Consider the following 19,517-nt stretch of genomic DNA (forward strand, 5'->3'; position numbering starts at 1 on the left):
TTGGCACCTCCCCGCCTCTCACCCCGCTGGCATGTGACTCACTGACAGCCCTGGCCGGTTCCCGGGACGGGTTTGGCGGGGACCGGGAGCACTGCAGAGGGGGGACGGCAGGGCTGCGGTGCCCAACCTTGGCCGGTGCCAGCCGGAGCCTTCCCACGGCCCTGGGAAAGGGGACAGCTGAGGGGGCCGGGCTGGGGGCCACCATCCCGATGGGATTTAAGAGGCCCCAGGGTGCCGTTGGGACACGGGACGGGCTCTGTCGGCTGACAATGAGGGTCCTCCTGCTGCTGGCTGCCCTGGTGGCAGCAGCCGCCAGCACCGAGACTTTTGTTGGGTAGGGGGTCTGGCTGGCGGGGGGTGGCTGGGATGGGGACGGTGGCACCGGTCAGAGGCTCAGTGCAGAGGCCCAGGGTGGGGGGATGGATGGGGTGGGGGTTAGGCTGAACCCACGGGGGGGTCGGAGCTTGGCCCCGCACCCCCCCAGCACCCCCTGATCCCGCAGGCACCAGGTGCTGCGCATCGTCCCCACCAACGATGAGGAGCTGCAGAAGGTGCAGGAGCTGCAGGACCTCGAGGAGCTGCAGGTACTGGGTACAGCGGTGGGGGTGGCTTTTGGGGACACCCCCCCGGCCCGCGTCCCTTGCTTTGCACCCCCCAAACCGCGCTGCAGAGCAGGGATGGAGCTCGGGGGGGTGCTGGGTGTGGGATGGTGGGGACCAGCTGGTGAAAAGCAAGAGAGGCTGGTGCGGGACGGGGTGGGGGGGCAGCCCGAGGCTGGATCCGACCCCCCCATCTCGCTTTCTCCCCCTCCAGCTGGATTTCTGGCTGGCACCCCGTGGGCTCGGGCACCCCGTCGATGTCCGCGTGCCCTTCCCCAGCCTGCAGCCCCTCAAAGCCCACCTGGAGGCCAACGGCGTCTCCTACTCCATCGTGATCGAGGACGTGCAGGTCAGCGGTGGTGGAGGGGGGACGGGTGAAACATGGGGTCGCAGCGCGGTGGGGGACAAGGTCTCATCCTGCCCCGTGTCCCCCAGGCGCTGGTGGACCATGAGCGGATGGAGATGCTTCGTGGCCGCCGCCAGCTGCCGCTCTCCACCAGCACCTTTGACTATGCCACCTACCACACGCTGGATGAGGTGAGCAAATGCAAGATTTGGGGCATTTTGGAGGGGAAAATTGTATCCTGGAATTGCTCGCTGCACCCTTTGCTCCACGTGCAGCAAGGGCAGGGGGTGAGCCAGGTGTGAGCCCCCCCCATCCCTCCCCCCCAGATCTACGCCTTCATGGACCTGCTGGTGGCCGAAAACCCTAACCTGGTCAGCAAGCTCGAGATCGGCCGGTCGACAGAGAACCGCCCCCTCTACGTGCTCAGGGTGAGGATTTGGGGTTCACGGGGTGACTGGAACAGGGAGCAGGGCCAAGGGCAAAGCCAACCCCACCCCTCTGCTCTTCCAGTTCAGCAAAGGAGGAACGAACCGCCCGGCTGTCTGGATCGACACCGGCATCCACTCCCGCGAATGGGTGACGCAGGCCAGCGGCATCTGGTTCGCCAAGAAGGTACGGGCACCTCCCGGACACGTCTTACGCCCCCGAAGGGCCACAAAGTCCTGCAGCCACCGTGCTGGGTGGCTGACCCCACGGAGGGGATGCCGCTCCAGCAGTGCCAGGGAGCCCCAAACCACCGTCCTTTCTAGATTGTCCTGGATCATGAGAATGATGAAGGTCTGGCCTCTGTCCTGGACAAGATGGACATCTTCCTGGAGATCGTCACCAACCCAGACGGCTTCGTCTTCACCCAAACGCAGGTACCGTCCCGGCTTTCCTCTCCCTGGCTCCTACGGCCATGCTGGATGGGGCTGGGGAGCAGGACTGGGGTGCTGCACATGGAGGCCTCTGAAAGCTCAAATCCTCCTTGTCTACATTTCCATGGGGTGGGAAGGGGACCACCATGACCCGTTAGACACCCCAGATGACAGCCCCCTGTCTGCTGGAGGCTGGTGGAGCTCCAGCCTTGGACACCAGCTGAGACAGCTCTGCCCTTCCAGAACCGCATGTGGCGCAAGACCAGGTCCAGGCACCCGGGTTCCACTTGCGTCGGTGTGGACCCCAACCGCAACTGGGACGCAGGTTTCGGAGGTCAGAGCTCTTCCATTCACCCTGGGGGGGAGGTTTCCACCCTCCAGGTAGAGGCTTTGAGGCCATTTCTGGCTCAGAAAGATCCACTGATGTCCCCTGGGGAAGAGATGAGATGTGCTCTCCTTGGCAGAGACGTGGGTTTGGGCTCCACCAGGCCTTTGGTGTCCCCTAGTGACCAGCACAGTGGGGACCGCACATGAAACCCATCATACAAATGTCTAGGAGGAGCCCCAAGAGCGTTCCTTGCTGGCCACCGAGCAGCTGAGGGGTGGGAAAAGCTCTTGGGCTTGGAGACGGAAAAGGCCCTTTGCCCCTGTGACTCTCTGAGCCACCCAACTGCCACCAAACATGTCCACTGTGTTTTCACTTCTCCACAGGGCCCGGGGCCAGCAGAAACCCCTGCTCGGAGACGTACCACGGACCCTACGCCAACTCGGAGCCCGAGGTGAAGGCCATCGTGGACTTTGTGAAGAACCACGGGAACATCAAGGCTTTCGTCTCCATCCATAGCTACTCCCAACTCCTGCTCTACCCCTACGGCTACACCACCACCCCCGTGCCTGACCAGAAGGAACTGGTAGGGCTGACGTGGAGGGTTGAAGGGGGCTGGGATGATGCGAGGCCGCTCTCCTCCTCCAAGGAGGAGCAACCTCCATCATGCACTGTGGAGGGGGTATTAGCAAACTGGGAAGAAGCCCTGGCTCCTCTGCCAGCCCCTGGGGACTCCCCCAGGCCAAGGCTACTGAGCTTTGGTGTCCTTTTTGCCTGCGGCACGAGCAAAAAACCTCTCCTGCAGGCTGTATCCCACAGGCTTTCCCCTTTTCTAGCTCATCTTTCTCTCTTCTGTGTATTCCCAGCACCAGATTTCCGAGAAGGCGGTCGCAGCTCTGTCTTCTCTGTACGGCACTAACTACAAGTATGGCAGCATCATCACCACCATCTGTAAGTAACGGGGCAGCAGTGGTTCCCCCAAAATAAACCAAAATCATCACTCACACCTTGGCTTAGACAACAGGTCCCGTGAAACACCCGTACGACGCAGAGCGACTAACGTTTCGCATCCCTCCCGTTGTTTCCCCCACTCAGATCAAGCGAGCGGAGGAACCATCGACTGGACGTACAATCAGGGCATTAAGTACTCCTTCACTTTCGAGCTGCGGGACACGGGGCGCTACGGATTCCTGCTCCCCGCCAAACAGATCGTCCCGACCGCCCAGGAGACGTGGCTGGCGCTGAAGGTCATCATGCTGCATGCGCGGAACCATCTCTACTAACCGGGATCGGGGGCCGAGTGGTGGTTGAATTAGCTGTGGGGAGGGAAAAGAACGCAATAAAGAAACGTGAAGGACGAGAAATGCCTTTTGTTGTTTTCCCTTTTTCCAAGTCACAGCGAAAAGGCTTTTCGGAGACTGACTCGGCCCTCCTGCGGGTGCACACGGTGGCAGCCAACATAAACGGCGCGCGCTGGCCCAGTGGCCTGAAAAGGGGATTAAAGGGCCGTGAAAATAGCGGGACACAAAAGGAAGGTGCTTGTTTTCCCTCTGCTCTGGCAGAGGATGGAAGGGGAAGAGGTTCAGTCTGACACTTACTGGGCAAGCAGAGACCTCGGACACCGCAGCTGTGCTGGCAGGAGGGGTCCCCACCCTCCCCAGCCCTCCCAGGGGCCAGAGTGGCTCTGGGACATGAGACAATTGGGTTAGTGTGATTTATTCTGTGTATTTTCGTGGTTGAACATCAACTTGCAGCGCTGGTAGAAAGGTCCCTCCTCACCTGCCGCGGTCCCACGGGGAGGGGGAGCCAAGCCCTTGCCACCTCCCAGCTTCTGCAGGCGCTGCTCCATGCTCTCCGTTAGCTGTCAAAGCTCAACCTGAAAAGAAGTACTCAGCCGTATGGTGCCATTTACTTTTTATTAAATTAAACAATTAAAACTCCCAGACTCTATAGAGTTTGACCCTATCCTCCAAACTATACCAAGTCAAGAGGCCAAAAACATAGAAATCCACCAAGACGACAGGAAAGTACATTCAGTTCTTCCCTTGATGCCCTGGATTTGGAGGATCTCAAACAGCTCGGACTAGTTTTGTCCGTCCATTTCAGAAGGAGGTTTTCATGCAGCCCAGAGCAGCCAGGGATTTTGGATCTGTCTCCGGCAGCTGGATAGCAAAATCAGGACTTTAAGCCAACACAACGACCACTACTCTCATCTCTGTTTTCAGACAGATGCATTTTATACACTTCCAAGCACTCACGAAGCCGAAAGATTCTCCTACTCGCACACCGGTGGGACCCTGCGTGCTGTACCGGTCCCTGTCTTTCAAGTACGTAATAAATGGTTCTCTTGGCTCTCACCTCTCCTGTGAACGTTCAGCTAAATCAATCAGGTAGTATCATTTTTCAGCCAACCAGCCTAGGCAAGCTACCAACTGAATTATGCAGGAGATGCCGCTTTGTTCAATGTTTTTATTTCATGATGACATGAAAATGGAGATGCTGTAACAGAGCAGGAAGGAGCAGCGGACTCAGGACATTAAGATCAGACTAGGCAGCTGTGTGAGCCACGTTATATGTTCAAAGCTAAACGTGGCATTTCTGCGATGCTTCTTTATTTAGCTTTTATTTATTTTATTGGGCCTCCTAATAGCATCGCCACTCAGTAACTAAAGCTTCAAGAGGCGAGTCAGGTTCCCAAGGCTGCGAGTGAAGAAGAGTGCGGACAAGAACCAGGTTCTTGCGGCTCCCGCTTTGGGCTCAGACCATTTAAACAAACGCTTTTCTCTCAGGAAGTAATGCTGCCGTTCCACAGAAAGCCAAGTGGTCTGACCTAGGAGGACAAGCTACTTCGTTCAAAATAAAAATGCCAACAAAAAATCTTCCAGAATTGTGATCGGGTAGGAACGTAAGAAAGCAGAGCAGTTAGTAAGATGGTGAGAGGCAACCAGCTTCCTAAGGATGGGCTGAAATAAGATCTTTAATTTTTTGATCTTCATACTTGACCAGCCCAACTCTTATAGCACATATGTACATACACACACTCCCTATGGAAACCCAGGACGTGTGCGATCCTTAGCAGATGGGTTGGAAGGACAGTTTGTACAATTAGAGCTGGTTTGTACAACTTAAAGTGTCCAAGGGCTTCTTTGGGAAGCTGGGAGCTTTAAGTTACCCCCCTGTAATCAGATTTTGTTACACATAAAAATATAGATGTGTATTTGAACACACAAGGGCATTCAGCTCTTTGAATTACTTTGCTCAGTACATTTTAAATGCTGGCTCTGCCCTATCCCCCTTGATTTCTCCCCTTATTCTCCCTCTGGGGGATCCCTACACAGCATCAGAGGTTTGTGCTGATCACCTCGCTCTTTTCTGGAGAGGACTGAGGTTACGGCTCTCATCAGAATGAGACTGCCAGTCCCTGGATCAGCACTCCTCTAATTTAAGACTCATGGAGACACAATGAACACGATAAACATGCTCAGGGATGTTGAGACTTAAACTGCCAAACTGGAAATTATATGCAATTTCTCTCACCTTACCCTTTCACCAGAATTACCGCCTGATGATGTGCACCACTGCTGAATTTTGGGGTCTGTTGAAGATTACTTGTCTACTTCAAAAAGGGGGAAAAAACCCCACTGAAACCCAAAAAGCCATGCACAAAACCCACAAGATCAAGGACCCAAAGCCGGACCAAGCTGAGCAATACTGTAGTTAAAGGCTAGAGAGCAGCATCTCTCCGTAACCACCTACGATGTCTCTAGTAGGCAACTCTGCTTTGTCTCGGGGTAGTTTCAGGTGATTTCTAGGTCACCCAGCCAATACTGGTATAGTGTAAACACCAATTTCATGAAAGCTGTGATACTCGTTTTCTACGAAATCTTCATGTCCTGTTCAGTTACCAGATTCATGGTCCCTGCTAGGTTTTAGGGACCCTGGTAAGAGGGCAGAAGAAAATTTCCCTTCAGCAACCCTAACCTTAAAGAAGCTACTCCAAAAACACTGGCAAAGGCGTAGCTGGGAGTAAATTTCCAGCCTGGCACTGGAACTGCAGAGCTCTTTGCTGCTCCACTGAAGAATGCAGTTTGCCTCCAAGCATCACAAAAGCATTTTATGAAGCAAAAATGACGTTCTGCTTCCTAACCTTGACTCGCGCCTGCCTGTACGATGGTTAGGGAAGTCAGCCTTGTCAGCAGAACAGTGACTGGCTCCTCCACGTACGTCACAGTTTTCTGCAGCTCCAGTGACCAGCAACCTGCTCTGGCAAGTCGGAAAAGGAGCAAACCACCGGTGTACAGTGGAACTAAGGAGACACTCTGCCTGCACACCAAGAGGGGCACAGCAGATGATTCTGCCCTATGACATGTCAGCTAAAACCCTGCTCAGCACATCTGGCAGCCTCACTCTCTCATTTAAAACCAAAACCACCACACAGTAGCTCTCTGTAACCATGACAAGAACAAAGCAGAAAAAGCACAGTTAGAAGCCAAACCATCCAGACAATAAGGGAGAAAAGAGGGAAAACACAGTTTTCGCCTCCAGCTCACCTTTAAAAATACAGAACTGTTTCACAATCTGTCCATGAGTAAACAGGACTGTCAGGTTACAGTGCCACGCTGGGCATTATTTCCAAAAACAACTTTATTACAAATAGTTCTGTCCATTAACATAAATTATATATAAAAAACAACTTAGGGAATCCTCTCTCCAACATTTTGGCAAGTTGCCGAATGTCTGTATCTCTGCTACAAAACACCAAGGTTTTTGCTCACAGATGATTTCTGGCCCATTCACCTTCACATGTGTTCTCCTGTTTGCACAGTCTGCAGTTCCAGGCACAGCACAGGGGGAGTATTTGTTACAGACACAAATTCATTTGTCTGAACTACAAGCTTTGTAGAACTGTTTCTACTGGTCACAGGCTTTACTACCGGTTTCCTCTCTCCCCTACAAAATCAGTTATATCAACTCTGTCCTGACACTGCGCCTAAAAGTCAGCCTTGCCAAAGTGATACCGTTCCTGCTTCTACAAAACGTTCCAGCTCCCCCAGCCTTACCCGAGCTGCCATTTATATACCACCGCTGCTTTTCTCTGCAGATTCCTAAAACGACAAACCGGCTGCACTGCTCAGGGTTCCCAGAACCTGGACATTCATTTATTCAGTGGAAGAAGACACCGCTGCTTATTTCCACGGCCTGTTCTGGAGGCTGCTCCTGCTGACCGAGCGGGAGGTGAGGGATCCCACGTTGCCAGCAGAGCTGAGGAGACTGGGGCTGCTCCTCACGGTTGTCAGCTTGGAATCGCGGCCTGAAGAACCACGGCTAAGACGGCCTGTGGAAAAAAACCCCAAAGATCAGAAGCCGTGTGTGTAATGGAGCACAAGGACACACAAATGATCTCTTGCCCCTCACTGGCTCTCCAGCTCTCACTATAAACATAGAGACCCATGAATAATTCAGTGCGGGGTTCTGGGCAGTCTCTAGCTGTGCAGGCCTAAGAATTTGAAGAACCTACTAATCACCAGTAAAACCTAAAGACATTTAAATATAGTGGGCAGAATGGTATATGCCCACCCTCAGCAGGCCCAGGATTTTGCCATCGTGTAGCTATATAAGATTTAAGTCCTCTGGGATTGGCATAGTACAGGTTTTGGCGGATTTTCTCAGTCAGTTTGGAAAAAAATTCTCCCTCTCTGAGCAATCTCATGGAGAGAACACAGCAAAGCAGAGAACTGCTGCAGGGCAGGCTCAAGAGCTACAGAAAGTGGCTGCAGCATTTGTCCTGGAGTCTTACTGGCAGTGTCTGAAGGAATGTGCTCTTCTTCCAGGTAGTGCTTTATCTTTTGTAGATCATCTGCAGAAAATCTCCATTTATTCTCAGCACATGCAGGGGGCACTTTGGGAGAGGTCTTTTTTCGGGCAGATCCAGTGGGAGTTGCCACCTGGCAGGACACAGGGAGTGAGCCGGTGACCAGTCCTTCCGGGATCTTCTGTGCAAGGACCTTCAGGCCTGCAGACATACAGATCACACGTTATCAGCGACCACTAGCTAAGATGAGATCACTGCTTTTACCAGTCACAAGTAAAACACTTGACAGAGCTGAATATCCAGCTCTTTCCAATCTCCAGCTCACGCAACCCTTGCTCTCTGCTCTCGATCTACCCACCTGCGATCTCAGGGAGCCCTGCCCATCCCCACTTACCTCCAGATAACATGAACAAGTTCTCAAAGCCCCTCTCACACATGGTTGTCGCAGCCTGGCTGGCTAACCTCTCATCATTGTCATACAAAATAATAATTTTTCCATGTGCATTTTTCTGATAGGTAGAAGAGCTAAGGATTAATTTGTAAACTTACGGTGATCATTAATACCTTTTAGAAAGAAGAAGGGACACAAACAAATGGGACTGGAGACTAAGAGACTCCCTACTTGATTTGTGAGCATCAGGCAGGAATGCCTTCCTTTCACCGGTGCTTTAAAACTGACTTCTCAGCAGCTGGGGCTTGCCAGACGGTGGAAGGACACAGCCTAATCCCCACTGGAGCGCAGCCCCTGCAGCAAGTGTCCACCACTGTTTTGAAGATTGGTTAGTAACAGGCAATAGCAAGAAGCACCTTCATTTACAACCTCCCCTCTCCCCTGCAGCCCTCACAAGCTAACATCCTGGGAAATTATCAGCCTACTCCTAGCTAATAATCCTCTTTCTGTCCTCCAGCGAAAAACCAATCCCCATCAAGGTGCTGAGAGGAAGCCAAAGGATTTGATGAATATATCCCTCAAGAAGCCCAGCACTCCAGCAACGGCAGGGGACAGGTGCCCAAGTATGGCTTTGCCTTCCAGCAGCCAAAATTGCAAGAAATGCCAAATTCAGGCAGCTCCCACTGGAGTCAAGAGGTGTTACAGCCTTGAGGAACTAGAATCCAGCATCTGATGGTGGCAGTGGAGCCGCACCAGGTAATCACAGCGAGCGTAAAGGACCTCCCCTCCCATCCTCCTTGAAATCCCCAGATTTTGTTGGTTAAGCACTGTCCCGGTCACAGCGACTGCTATAGCTCCAATTGGTTTTGGAAGCCCCCACCAACATCCCCTCGATTTCCTTTTTGGTTTTTTTATTCCAGCACTTTATACGTAAAGGATACATATTCCAGAATACTATTTGTATATGGGTTCATCGTTCTAGACAGCATTGCAATAGGATAAGAATAAGCTGCAGAGGAGAAAAAAAAAAAAAAAGAGAGAAAAAAATCATACAGCGGCTGAACACCAACCGTCACACAACCTGGAATACAACTGACACAGACTTGTTAGGGTTCAACAGACTTGAAAACCCACTGAATAAGGAATTAACATCAGCTCGGTCCCCTCATCCCTTTCCAGGAAAGACGGGTGTACTGGATGAGTGCCGAGAGCATTCTGCACCCAAGTGATCTCCCATCTTGGAGGAAAAAAATGAAGCCAGCCAGAATACGACACAAAGAGCTGAATACACGACCCCACTAGGCTGCTGTGGGATTCTGGCCTTCTCACCTCCAACAATGTGACACTGGTCGTATGCATCTCGGTCTCGTACATCCAAAAGCAGGAAGGGGCAGTCGGGATAAGGCATGTCTTTAGCCTGAGCGTCTGCTTTCTTTGGAGCATCCTTTTCTATATCCAGTTCACCAACACCACTTATCACACTACAAGAGGAAAGAGGAGGTTATGGTGCAAGCTCTCACTCTGAACACTTCCATACCTCTTCACCAGGTCAGAGCGCTTTTCCATCAACTGTTCCAATAGCCCATTTAACGTTCCAGTACAGCCAGACACCACATGAAAGTGGAGAGAGTATGTTTCAGGCTTCCCAGTACATCATAAGAGACTGATTTTATTGTTATAAATATAAAAAAATAAACAGAATACAGCCTTGCTATGTGAACATACCATACTCTTCTGGATCAGTCAAGTCCAGGTGTTTTACATCCTAAGTGACTTTGAGGTAAGGGAGAATAATTCTAAGAAGCTGCCAACATGGAGATCTCAGCAAGTCAGACACACTAAATAACTGTCAGTCATCTCCAAGCAGAGCTATGCAGAGGTTTCCCATTTCATCACTAGATTGGATACAGGACATGAACAGAAACCTCCAGATAATCTTAGTGGTCACTAAGTTGTGACCACTAAATAGTGTGGCCAGCAGGACTAGAGAAGTGATTGTCCCCCTGTACTCAGCACTGGTGAGGCCGCACCTCGAATGCTGTGTTCAGTTTCCTCACTCCAAGAGAGACATTGAGGGGCTGGAGCGTGTCCAGAGAAGGGCAACGGAGCTGGGGAAGGGTCTGGAGCACAAGGCTGATGGGGAGCGGCTGAGGGACCTGGGGTTGTTCAGCCTGGAGAAAAGGAGGCTGAGGGGAGACCTCATCGCTCTCTACAACTGCCTGAAAGGAGGGTGTAGAGAGGTGGGGTCGGTCTCTTCTCCCAGGTAACAAGTGATAGGACGAGAGGAAATGGCCTCAAGTTGCGCCAGGGGAGGTTTAGACTGGATCTTAGGAAATTTTACTTCACTGAAAGGGTGGTCAAGCATTGGAACAGGCTGCCCAGGGAAGTGGTTGAGTCGCCATCCCTGGAGGTATTTAAAGGACGTTTGGATGAGGTGCTTAGGGACATGGTGTAGTGGTGGTCTTGGTAGTGTTAGGTTTACGGTTGGACTTGATGATCTTAAAGGTCTTTTCCAACCTATACAATTCTGTGATTCTGTAAATTGATGGCTTTGATATGCAATGGCCAAGCCTGTCAGGCTAGCGTCTCAACTCTTCTGTTAACATTTGCATAGGTATAGCCAGGGAAGGGCTGAGACAAAGCTTCCTCTTACAGTGTATCTGGTACCTGGTATCTGTACCTGTTATCTCTGACCTTGACTAGCGATGTAGTGGATTTGGAAATTGGACTCTTATTATCAATCACGGGACAATCTGTTAAGATCATCAGGAAGGCACATTACTGAGTTTACCAGAGAGCAGTTTATAACATGGATTCTTGAACCCAGGGACCTGGATCAAATCCCACACACATATTTCCTTGTCAGCCATTTAGACAACCCATCAGGTGGCAACAGTGTTGGGTTACAGCCTCAAACCAAACTCATTCAGACAGTAAAACCTGCCAACACCTCTCTCTCACTCACATCCCCGGACCTGCAAAATCAGGCTTTAGTGATAAATACAATATAAAGCCACTTAATAGCAATTTAAAATAACTAGCTGGGTGAAAATAATTATCTGCTAAGACAGGAAGAAAATTGTGTATTATTATCAGGCACCTCTGCAGCGTGGACCGATAGGATTCCCCAGCTCCTGTGTTGTTTATGAACAGAACTGGACTAGGTGTCCCATCGGGGCTTCCTTTCCCATTTGTCCCTGCCGTGAGTTCAGCATCTGCATCTCGAGCAGCAGAATCACCATCTGGGGAGAGAACAGGGTATGAAGAGTTAAAATCCTGCAGGAAATAAACAGGCTTTAAGCCCAGCTTCTATTCTTAGAAGAAAGTGCATCTCAAAGACAGCTTTATCTTCATCCTCTTCTAAGAATGACGTACCGAGAGCCTCATACTAAAAATAATAGAGAGCCATATGATTTTTACAGGCTCAAGATCTCATTTTAACAATTCAATAAAAATGTAATTCTTGATGCATGATATCTACTGAGTGACTACAATAAACTTGGCAGCATGAGGCCTTTCTTATTTGCAAGCCTTTCTGTTTTAGGAGCATCCCAAAAGTGGAATGGCTGCAGGCCACAGGCTAAGTTATTTTTTTCACCCTGATTAAAAGACTTGCTGAGTAGTCAGCTATGTCTGTCAGGACACAGTTCACCATGTGACAGCGACCTACAGCTCCTTCTCTTTGTGCTTACAATAAATATTGTTACCTTCCAACTTGTGGATCTCCTCATTTGTCACTTCTAAGGTTTCATCAGAAAGAGAGGCAACCTGGATGACCTGCAGGAAACAAAAGCAAGCAATGATACCTTGACACGCATGCACTGGTGTCAATGAAAGACAGTGGGGATCAGCTTAAGGAAAAACAATCCTCAAGCCAAAACACATTTAACTCAATGCAACTTCTACCGGACTTCAAGGTCACATATAGGTGCATATATGATGCCTGTACTGCAAGCGAGTCCTTTTATTAAACGAAAGTTGTAGGAAAAAAAAAAAAAAAAAAAGAACACTCAACCTCAGAATAAAGAAAAGTCAGATATGCTGTGCTGGCAACATCAAATACCAGAATGTTTTCTGATATTTATGAAGTCCAGTCACTGGCTGCAACCGAAACATTTTAGAGCATACACTACACTGGCTGAAATCGCACATGGTTAATTGGTCTGCGAGAGCAGACCTGAGATATTCACATACTAAATCAGTTCATTGCACCAGTGAGAGTCACAGGATTGGTCTTAACAATCCAGTGGAACTAAAGACATGAGTCTGCAGAAACCCACTCCTCCAATATCTGCAAGTTTAACCTTCCCTTTCCTTCTCTCCTTAGAAGAAAGCTTGTCTTTGTCTAGTTTTTACTAATTTTCTTGAACCTACATAAAAGCAACACACAGCTCTTTATTTACTGATCAGATTTTCCATTTTTTAGTATTTTGATTCATTACTTTTTAATTTAAAAAAACGCAGAACGCCTTGAAGTCACAACCTTCCCATCTTCTGCAGTTAAACCCACTGTTAGGGAGGGCTTCAGGCTGTGACTACTTGACACAAAGCTCGATGAGATCAGATTTGAATACTACTTTACATAGCCCTTTTCTTTTGTAAGAGGCTTGAAGATCCTCTTAAGTTAATGGGAAAAAAAAAATAGGGAACAAATTTCAAAGACAGTCACTACAAACTTCAATTTGCAACTAAAAGCGTTTGACTACTCTGAAAGCATTGGCCTGGATGGTTTGCTTTTATTAAGGGAAATCTATGAGGGCAGGAAGAAGCCAAAACAGAAGAATTACACACTGAAGCTACATAACTACATAAAAGGCTTTAGACAAAGCAAAAATGCTGTTCACAAAAGATAACTTTCAGAGGCCAGAGAGGGAACTATACATACCAACTGGGCAAAAGTCGTCACTTTCAGTCTTTTAAACAGCTCATCCTTTTTATATCTGTAATCTTCAAAAACAAAACAGAAGAGGACAATGTAAATTTTCAGTTAATTCCCAGCTTTTGCAAATAACAGGCGATATGCTTAGTCCCAGCTATTCTCTTAGACTCGCTTCTCCAACAAGGCAGGATTTCTGGGCGCTAAGCTTGCGCTGAAGGATCGGAGCGGCAAAGCTAAAGACTTTGTGAAAAGTAATACCAGTTATAAAGAGAGATCTTGTCCAGATACGATTAAAGTGGAGAAGGCAGGTTTAGTTGCTTTTAGACTCAAATCTGTATTACTTTGTGTTTTCTGTTCTTGCTGGGGGAGGGAAGCAGTTTCATGAATTTATCACCTTGCCTGCTGTTCTTTGAAGCCCGCTACAGTCACAAAGCCTCTTAAACCAAAAGATTTAATTTACCTGAATTTTTAATTTGTGTAAGTTACAGCAGTCTCAGAGCACAGGGACACTGTATCTCAGACTACGTCTTTCCAAATACTAAGCTAAACATGTAGCTTTAATCTTACCGATTAAAATGCTCCAGGTTTTCTTACTTTATCCGACAATTACATTCCGATTCCTACAATTTGCTAATACGGCTGTCTAAAGGAAAGGATAACTGACAGAAGGTGTTTAACGCAGAAAACTGAACAGCAGATCGGCATGGATACCGGCTTGAAGCACACATAATTGCTACGGAGAAACTGGACTAATTGAGTCTTAAGCCTGAAGACAAAGCTTAGGCAGCAAGAAAACTGAGCAGTCTGTCGGAATGACTGGCAAACAACCAGAGCAGAGATTAACAGTGCTAAGTAAGTGGTGACAAGGATGGAAGTCTGATTGCATACGGATACTCGAGATGCGTAAACACCAGGAAGAGAGAAGCCTTCTAGTGTGAAACAAAAGGGTGTATGTAGTAGGAGAGAGAAGCTAAGACAAGTATCAGTAGGAACATCTTGATATGAAATAGCCTCCCACGGGAAGTAACGGAAGCTGCATCCTTTAGGAAATTTACAGCTAGAAAGGAGACAGTGGGGGCGGGGGAGGGGGGGGAACAAACAAAAAACAAAAAACCCAAAACAGATCAATCCTGCACTGGCAGGGAAAGGCAAAGAAGATGAACAAAATTCCTCCTGTGTCAGGCACTGCAGCTGTAACGAAGTTCTGCGTGCAGCTCTTGAAGCCATGCTCTAATGAATCCAAGCTCTCTCAAAAAATAAAATTGCTCCTCCTTTTTCTTCCTCCTCCCTTACTAGGCTGCACCTCTGAAGTCACAGATTTTTATTTTTAAAAAAAGAAAAATCCTTTGCATCTTTCTACCTGTTTTAGTAACTGTTGGAGGATATTCCAAACCGGTCTCTCTCCAGCTGTTCAGCTAAGAGGGCTAACAACGGAGAATAGGACCTTTATCAAATCCAGCCAGTTAAGCAATTCTAAATCCTCTAAAACCATCTGCTGAATGCTCCATAGCTTAAGCAAGGGAAGATGGGAGAGAAGGGGGAAGGGCTCCAATCCATATTCCTGTAACCACCACACAAAAAATTACTGCAAAATGAGCTTATGGAAACTCTCAAGCTGACATGTGTTTAGAGAAGGAGCCACACGAACGCTGGAGGCTGAGGTCTCTTCCCAATACAAGAGGTGATCACGCGCTTCCTGACAGATGTTCTGCTCGGACAAGATTCTCCCCGTACACAGTCAACGGGCACATTATGGTAGCAGAACCGACACAAGAAGAGATATTGTGAGCTTTCATCTCTAGGTGGTTTTTTTTTATTCCTATCCTTTCCTCTTAAATACACTTCCTGCAAAGGTAGGCCAATTAATTTTCAGCATTCATAGCAAGCAGAGTTCCCAAATTCAACATCCTACCCTATATAATGTTTATTAAGCTGCAAAGCAAGTGCCTACTTGCTACTAAACAACTTGCCTCAGAAAAAAGGAGCCCATCCAAAATATCCCAGTGCACTGCAGCTTCCAAACCATAGGTCTGAAGTACAAGACCCACGCATAAACTAGATTTCAGAATGTCAATTAACATGAAAATGACTCTCACGGTTCTTGCAAAACCACCTGGTTTCAAGCCTCAAGCTCAGGTTGCTAAAGCCTCCCTTTATAACTCGGAAATAACAGCAACAATTATCTTTTATACAGCCCATTTCACCTGCCCAACACAACACACACGCGTAGCCCATGTCCAAATGATTAAAACTCCCCAGTCATGGACGAAAAGAGCCCTTCAGTCATGTGAAGAGCAAGAAATAAACTTAATTTAGAAGGACAAATAAAAGCAGCAAAGCTTATGAAGTGCTGGATGTACATAAACACTGGCAAAGCAGAACCGTTGTCACAGTGCTCATACGATACAGCTGCTGGATGGTTTCCTCCCACCTCAAGCACGGATTATTTACTCCGCAACATGCCTTTATGACCTAGATCTTGCCTTTACCACCCAAAATTATTTCTATCAACAAGAAAAAACCAAAACAAAACTGTTATTGCAAAGCCTGACCTGGAGCAAACCAATCTGAATGCTTGCACGAGCCTCCCAGTAGTTATCAGAAAGTTCAGAAGAAGCGCTGCTTCCGACTACAAAAGCAACATGACGTACCTGGTTCTGTCCTAGAAGGTCCATTTGAATTTTCTGACATTTTTTGCTTCAGTGAACTGGTCTGAAGCTGTAATTATTGGGTATTCGAGGATGTGGTCCTCGGGGCTTCAGCAATGACTGAAGCAACAGCAGAGAAAGGGAAGAGACTTGGTGTCTCCTCAAGTCAGTCCTCCAAAGGACAAATCACTGTGGTTCCAGCTCTCTTATCATTTTTGGTTCCACAGCAGGCTCGCGGTATTAGGTCCCACTGTCTCACATTACACAAGAGACAGAGAGTTGCCTGTACTGGGTATTTAAAGTTGTGTCCAAACAGTGTCATCTATCCATGAGAAATCAAGGGGGAGAAGTTTCTAAACGGCCTGGGAACACAAGGTGTCTATTCAGCACAAATATAATGAGAAAGTTTCTACTGGATTCCAGAACCACGATTAAACAAAAGAACTCCTACATGAAATGAAATCGATTCACAGCAGAGATTGAAAACCAAACAGACCCATACAACAAGATTTTCAGCACAGATAAAAAGCGATGGCAATCCAGTGTTAAGCACTGAAATCTTAGACAGTCAAGACAGGATTTTGGAAAGCAAGGTCACTTCTCTTTTGATTTTCCCCAAAGACCCGTGGTGTTTAAAAAAAAAAAAAAACACCAAACAAACAAACCAGCAACAAAGGACCATTTCACATGAAGCCAAGCACAAATACATTTATGTGACAGATAAGTGACCGCCCTTATAATCTGAATGTTACCATCTTAGAAACACAGCAAGTGGGTCTAAGAACTAAAACTGAACATTCAAAATCCTAATTAATCCTCATTAATGGGGAGAATTTGTCTTTCATGTTAATAAACGCAGCTTTCGGGTTTAATAGCTTTCCTGTCTCTCTCTCTGAAAAGAATGCGGACAGTAGCTGAAAATAAAGTAGTAAAACATTAGCTTTATTAGTAAGAATTTTTTAAAAGCACCTATTTCCAGCAGGAAAACAGGCTGAAATAAAAATCAGTTAGGCTTTCATTAGCCTAAACACCCCAAAGTCTTCAAAACATCAGTGTTTAGTTCTGGTGAAATCAATGAGTTACACAGGAATGAGCTTGCCTTTTTCCTATCTTGGAGTATTCTGATAGAAATCTAAGTATGCTAAAATGATACAAAGGTAAAAGATCTCAAGTTCAATCATTTTGTTACCTAAAAGTGAAATAAAGTCTCAGAAGCAGTTTTCTGAATCTTCTCAGATGAGTCTAGTCAAGTTTTCTTAATCCAGAGAACTTCTTCCTGTCTGGCTTCCATTCAGTAACAAAAATAGCACAAAGAAGAATCTGGAAAGACTCCTAGACCTGCCTGCCTGGTTTCTTAAGTTAAATCTGCAAAGCACAACGAGAGCCAGAGAAATAAGGCGCAGGATAAAGTGGAAGGTGCCCAGCAAAGAATCAAGGTAGAAGCACCTTTGTATCCTGCTGCTGCGTGTTTCTACAGTTCATTCCTGTAAACGGCTGGGGGAATCAGTGGAGTGCAGATTTCCAAGCAAACGGAGGGCCTGGGATTCAACCCCTGCTCCTCGATACTCTTTCGGCTTTGAACTAACCCACTGCAAGTTACATTCTGCTCCTCTCCAGATACTCACTTCTTTTGATCTCTTCCAACTTCTCAGTGTATTTTGTCAAACTGTTCCCTGTAACAAAACCAAACACCCATCAGTTTGTTACAATTTTTTTATTAGTGTTTTTCTTCAGTGCTATTAAGGCTTAAATCTTAATTTTTTTGAAGGAAAAGATCAGACTATGATAACAAACATTTGTGGTAGATCTTCGTTCACCATGACAATACAAGGCAGCCATAAATGAAAAAGACCACAAGTTTTCTCTTAGCGCTTTTCTCTCACAAGGAAGGCCGAGCTAAACAGCAAAGTCAGTCAAAGGACTTGCAGGACCCCAGCTGCCAACCACCTCTGGGAACAGGCAGTGCTCCATAGGTTAAAGCCTCCATACTGGATAGAGGAAGTCACTGCAAGTGTTCATGACCAGCAGGAGCTCACATCTTCGACATATACCCACAACGCTGTTTCAGTTCTTCTACAGAACGCACCCAAATTTTATATTACAGGATTTTCAGTAAGGGGTACAGAAGTATCCACACCCTGCTAGTCAGAACGGCGATATTCCAAAAAACCCCAGCCTCGTAGCACCCTTCCCATTTACAAGCTGCACACCAAGCCCTCTCTACTCAGAAGAGTACGTTGTTTTGATGATGCTTTGGAGAACAGAGTCATCACCTTCAGAAAGTCACTACCTAAAACTCAGTATGTTACAGCCCTCTCTCAAAGGGAGCTGAAATCAGGACCTCGGTATTCAAACCCTGCCTCCGACACGCCGCTTCAAGCGCAACTGTGACCACACTGGCCCTTCCCCAATGTTTTTGCGTGGATACTATAGGCAGGTGTTACTGGATACAATTCCACTGTTTTAACAACAAAAAAAAAGGCCAAAAGACCTTCTCCAAATAATTATTTTTATTACATCCTTATCAAGATACTAGTTTATACAAGAAAAGCCCCCCCACAGAAACTCCAAGACTGGTAATTTTTATGGGAACTGTCACCACTGAGCATGACATAATAAGGTGAGAGACATCATAACTGCAATGCGAGTTCTGACATAGCCACACAGTATCCGGGGTAAAGCAGCTCAGGACACAGAGGCAGTTAAGATATTCAGCATACTTCTGTATAATCCTACATCCACGTTTGGTGTTTTTACCCTATGACGATTTCACTTACCAGTATCGAGGCGGGTTTTTATATGCTGGTATCTGGGATTCTGAGGGATGCGCCTAGTTAAGTACTGTTTTAAAAGGGAAAAGATGAGAGGAAGTCACTGTACAGCCATGTCTTTGTTTTAAAGGCAAAAAACCGTTAACAGAAAAGGCAATCTGAAGAGCTCTAAGAGACAGCAAAAAGAGGAGCGAGATCACAGGCACCCTCTCAGACATCCTCTGCTCTCAGCCAGAAGGACAGACCTCTGAACCTCCAACTCGATATTAAATCCCTGCCAAACCGCCACTTTAAAGCCTCAAAAGGAGAATTTCTCTCCTTTTCTCTCTCCACCCCGAGCACACCGGGAATCCTTACCCCCGCCCCGAACTACGCCTCTGGAGGCTGCACCGGCCCACTGAGGCCCCCGAGAGCCCCCGCAGAGCACTCCGGGCACCCCGCCGAATCGGTCCCCACATCCCGCAGCCCCTCAGGACGCCCCGGCCGCTGGGGATCCTGCGCCCCATCAGCCACCCCCGGCTGCCTCCCTCAGGAGAGGAGGAGGAGGCCGCCGCCGCCGCCGCCGCCGCTCTCCGGCCCGGCTCCCCGAGTCCCCCCCGTTCCCCGCCCGCCAGCGGGAGGGTGACGGCGAGGCGAAGCGCCCCTCATCCCACCTCCGGGTCCCCGACACTCCTCCTGCTCGACATCTTCCCGCCGCTCCCCTCCTTCCCTCACTCCCGCCTGCCCACCCGCCCTCCGGTTCTGGCGTCCCACCCCGCAACAACTCCCGCCCCGATTGGCGGCCCGTCGCGCCCGCGGCCAATCAGACGCCGCGTAGGGGCGCGAGCGGCGGACGGCGCTCAGTCGTCGCCGGGCAACAGAGGACGCCGCTGCTGCACGCGCCGTGACG

At 48.3% G+C, this 19,517-nt stretch overlaps 2 protein-coding genes across 2 annotated transcripts; one reads left to right on the top strand and one right to left on the bottom strand.

The window, feature by feature from the left end:
* The first annotated feature begins 209 nt into the window (after positions 1 to 209).
* Positions 210 to 3,410, top strand: LOC142404542 (carboxypeptidase A1-like). The gene is made up of 11 exons (XM_075491506.1): positions 210 to 334; positions 503 to 584; positions 814 to 948; positions 1,035 to 1,136; positions 1,272 to 1,373; positions 1,456 to 1,557; positions 1,695 to 1,805; positions 2,046 to 2,136; positions 2,514 to 2,713; positions 2,994 to 3,078; positions 3,223 to 3,410. Exons 1-11 carry the CDS (start codon positions 210 to 212, stop codon positions 3,408 to 3,410), a joined length of 1,323 nt encoding a protein of 440 aa, XP_075347621.1.
* Positions 3,411 to 7,264: 3,854 nt separating this feature from the next.
* On the bottom strand, positions 7,265 to 19,374 carry CEP41 (centrosomal protein 41). The gene is made up of 11 exons (XM_075512831.1): positions 19,282 to 19,374; positions 18,635 to 18,698; positions 17,483 to 17,530; positions 13,216 to 13,277; positions 12,038 to 12,107; positions 11,431 to 11,572; positions 9,660 to 9,811; positions 9,272 to 9,339; positions 8,334 to 8,448; positions 7,925 to 8,140; positions 7,265 to 7,462 (listed from the first exon to the last, which is right to left on the bottom strand). The coding sequence occupies exons 1-11, from the start codon at positions 19,312 to 19,314 to the stop codon at positions 7,314 to 7,316; spliced, it is 1,119 nt and encodes a 372-aa protein (XP_075368946.1). The 5' UTR covers positions 19,315 to 19,374; the 3' UTR covers positions 7,265 to 7,313.
* Positions 19,375 to 19,517: the final 143 nt, after the last annotated feature.

Source organism: Mycteria americana, chromosome 1, assembly GCF_035582795.1.
Source record: "Mycteria americana isolate JAX WOST 10 ecotype Jacksonville Zoo and Gardens chromosome 1, USCA_MyAme_1.0, whole genome shotgun sequence".
Classification (NCBI taxonomy): domain Eukaryota; kingdom Metazoa; phylum Chordata; class Aves; order Ciconiiformes; family Ciconiidae; genus Mycteria; species Mycteria americana.

Excerpts from the sequence above, each read along its gene's own strand:
- LOC142404542 (XM_075491506.1), top strand. The coding sequence starts at position 210 with ATGGGATTTAAGAGGCCCCAGGGTGCCGTTGGGACACGGGACGGGCTC. Across the intron at positions 335-502 it reads AGCACCGAGACTTTTGTTGG|GCACCAGGTGCTGCGCATCG; the intron begins GTAGGGGGTCTG and ends CTGATCCCGCAG. Across the intron at positions 585-813 it reads AGGACCTCGAGGAGCTGCAG|CTGGATTTCTGGCTGGCACC; the intron begins GTACTGGGTACA and ends CTCCCCCTCCAG.
- CEP41 (XM_075512831.1), bottom strand. The coding sequence starts at position 19,314 with ATGTCGAGCAGGAGGAGTGTCGGGGACCCGGAG. Across the intron at positions 17,531-18,634 it reads AAAAACCCGCCTCGATACTG|GGAACAGTTTGACAAAATAC; the intron begins GTAAGTGAAATC and ends GTTTTGTTACAG. Across the intron at positions 9,812-11,430 it reads TATCGGTCCACGCTGCAGAG|TGTGATAAGTGGTGTTGGTG; the intron begins GTGCCTGATAAT and ends TTCCTCTTGTAG.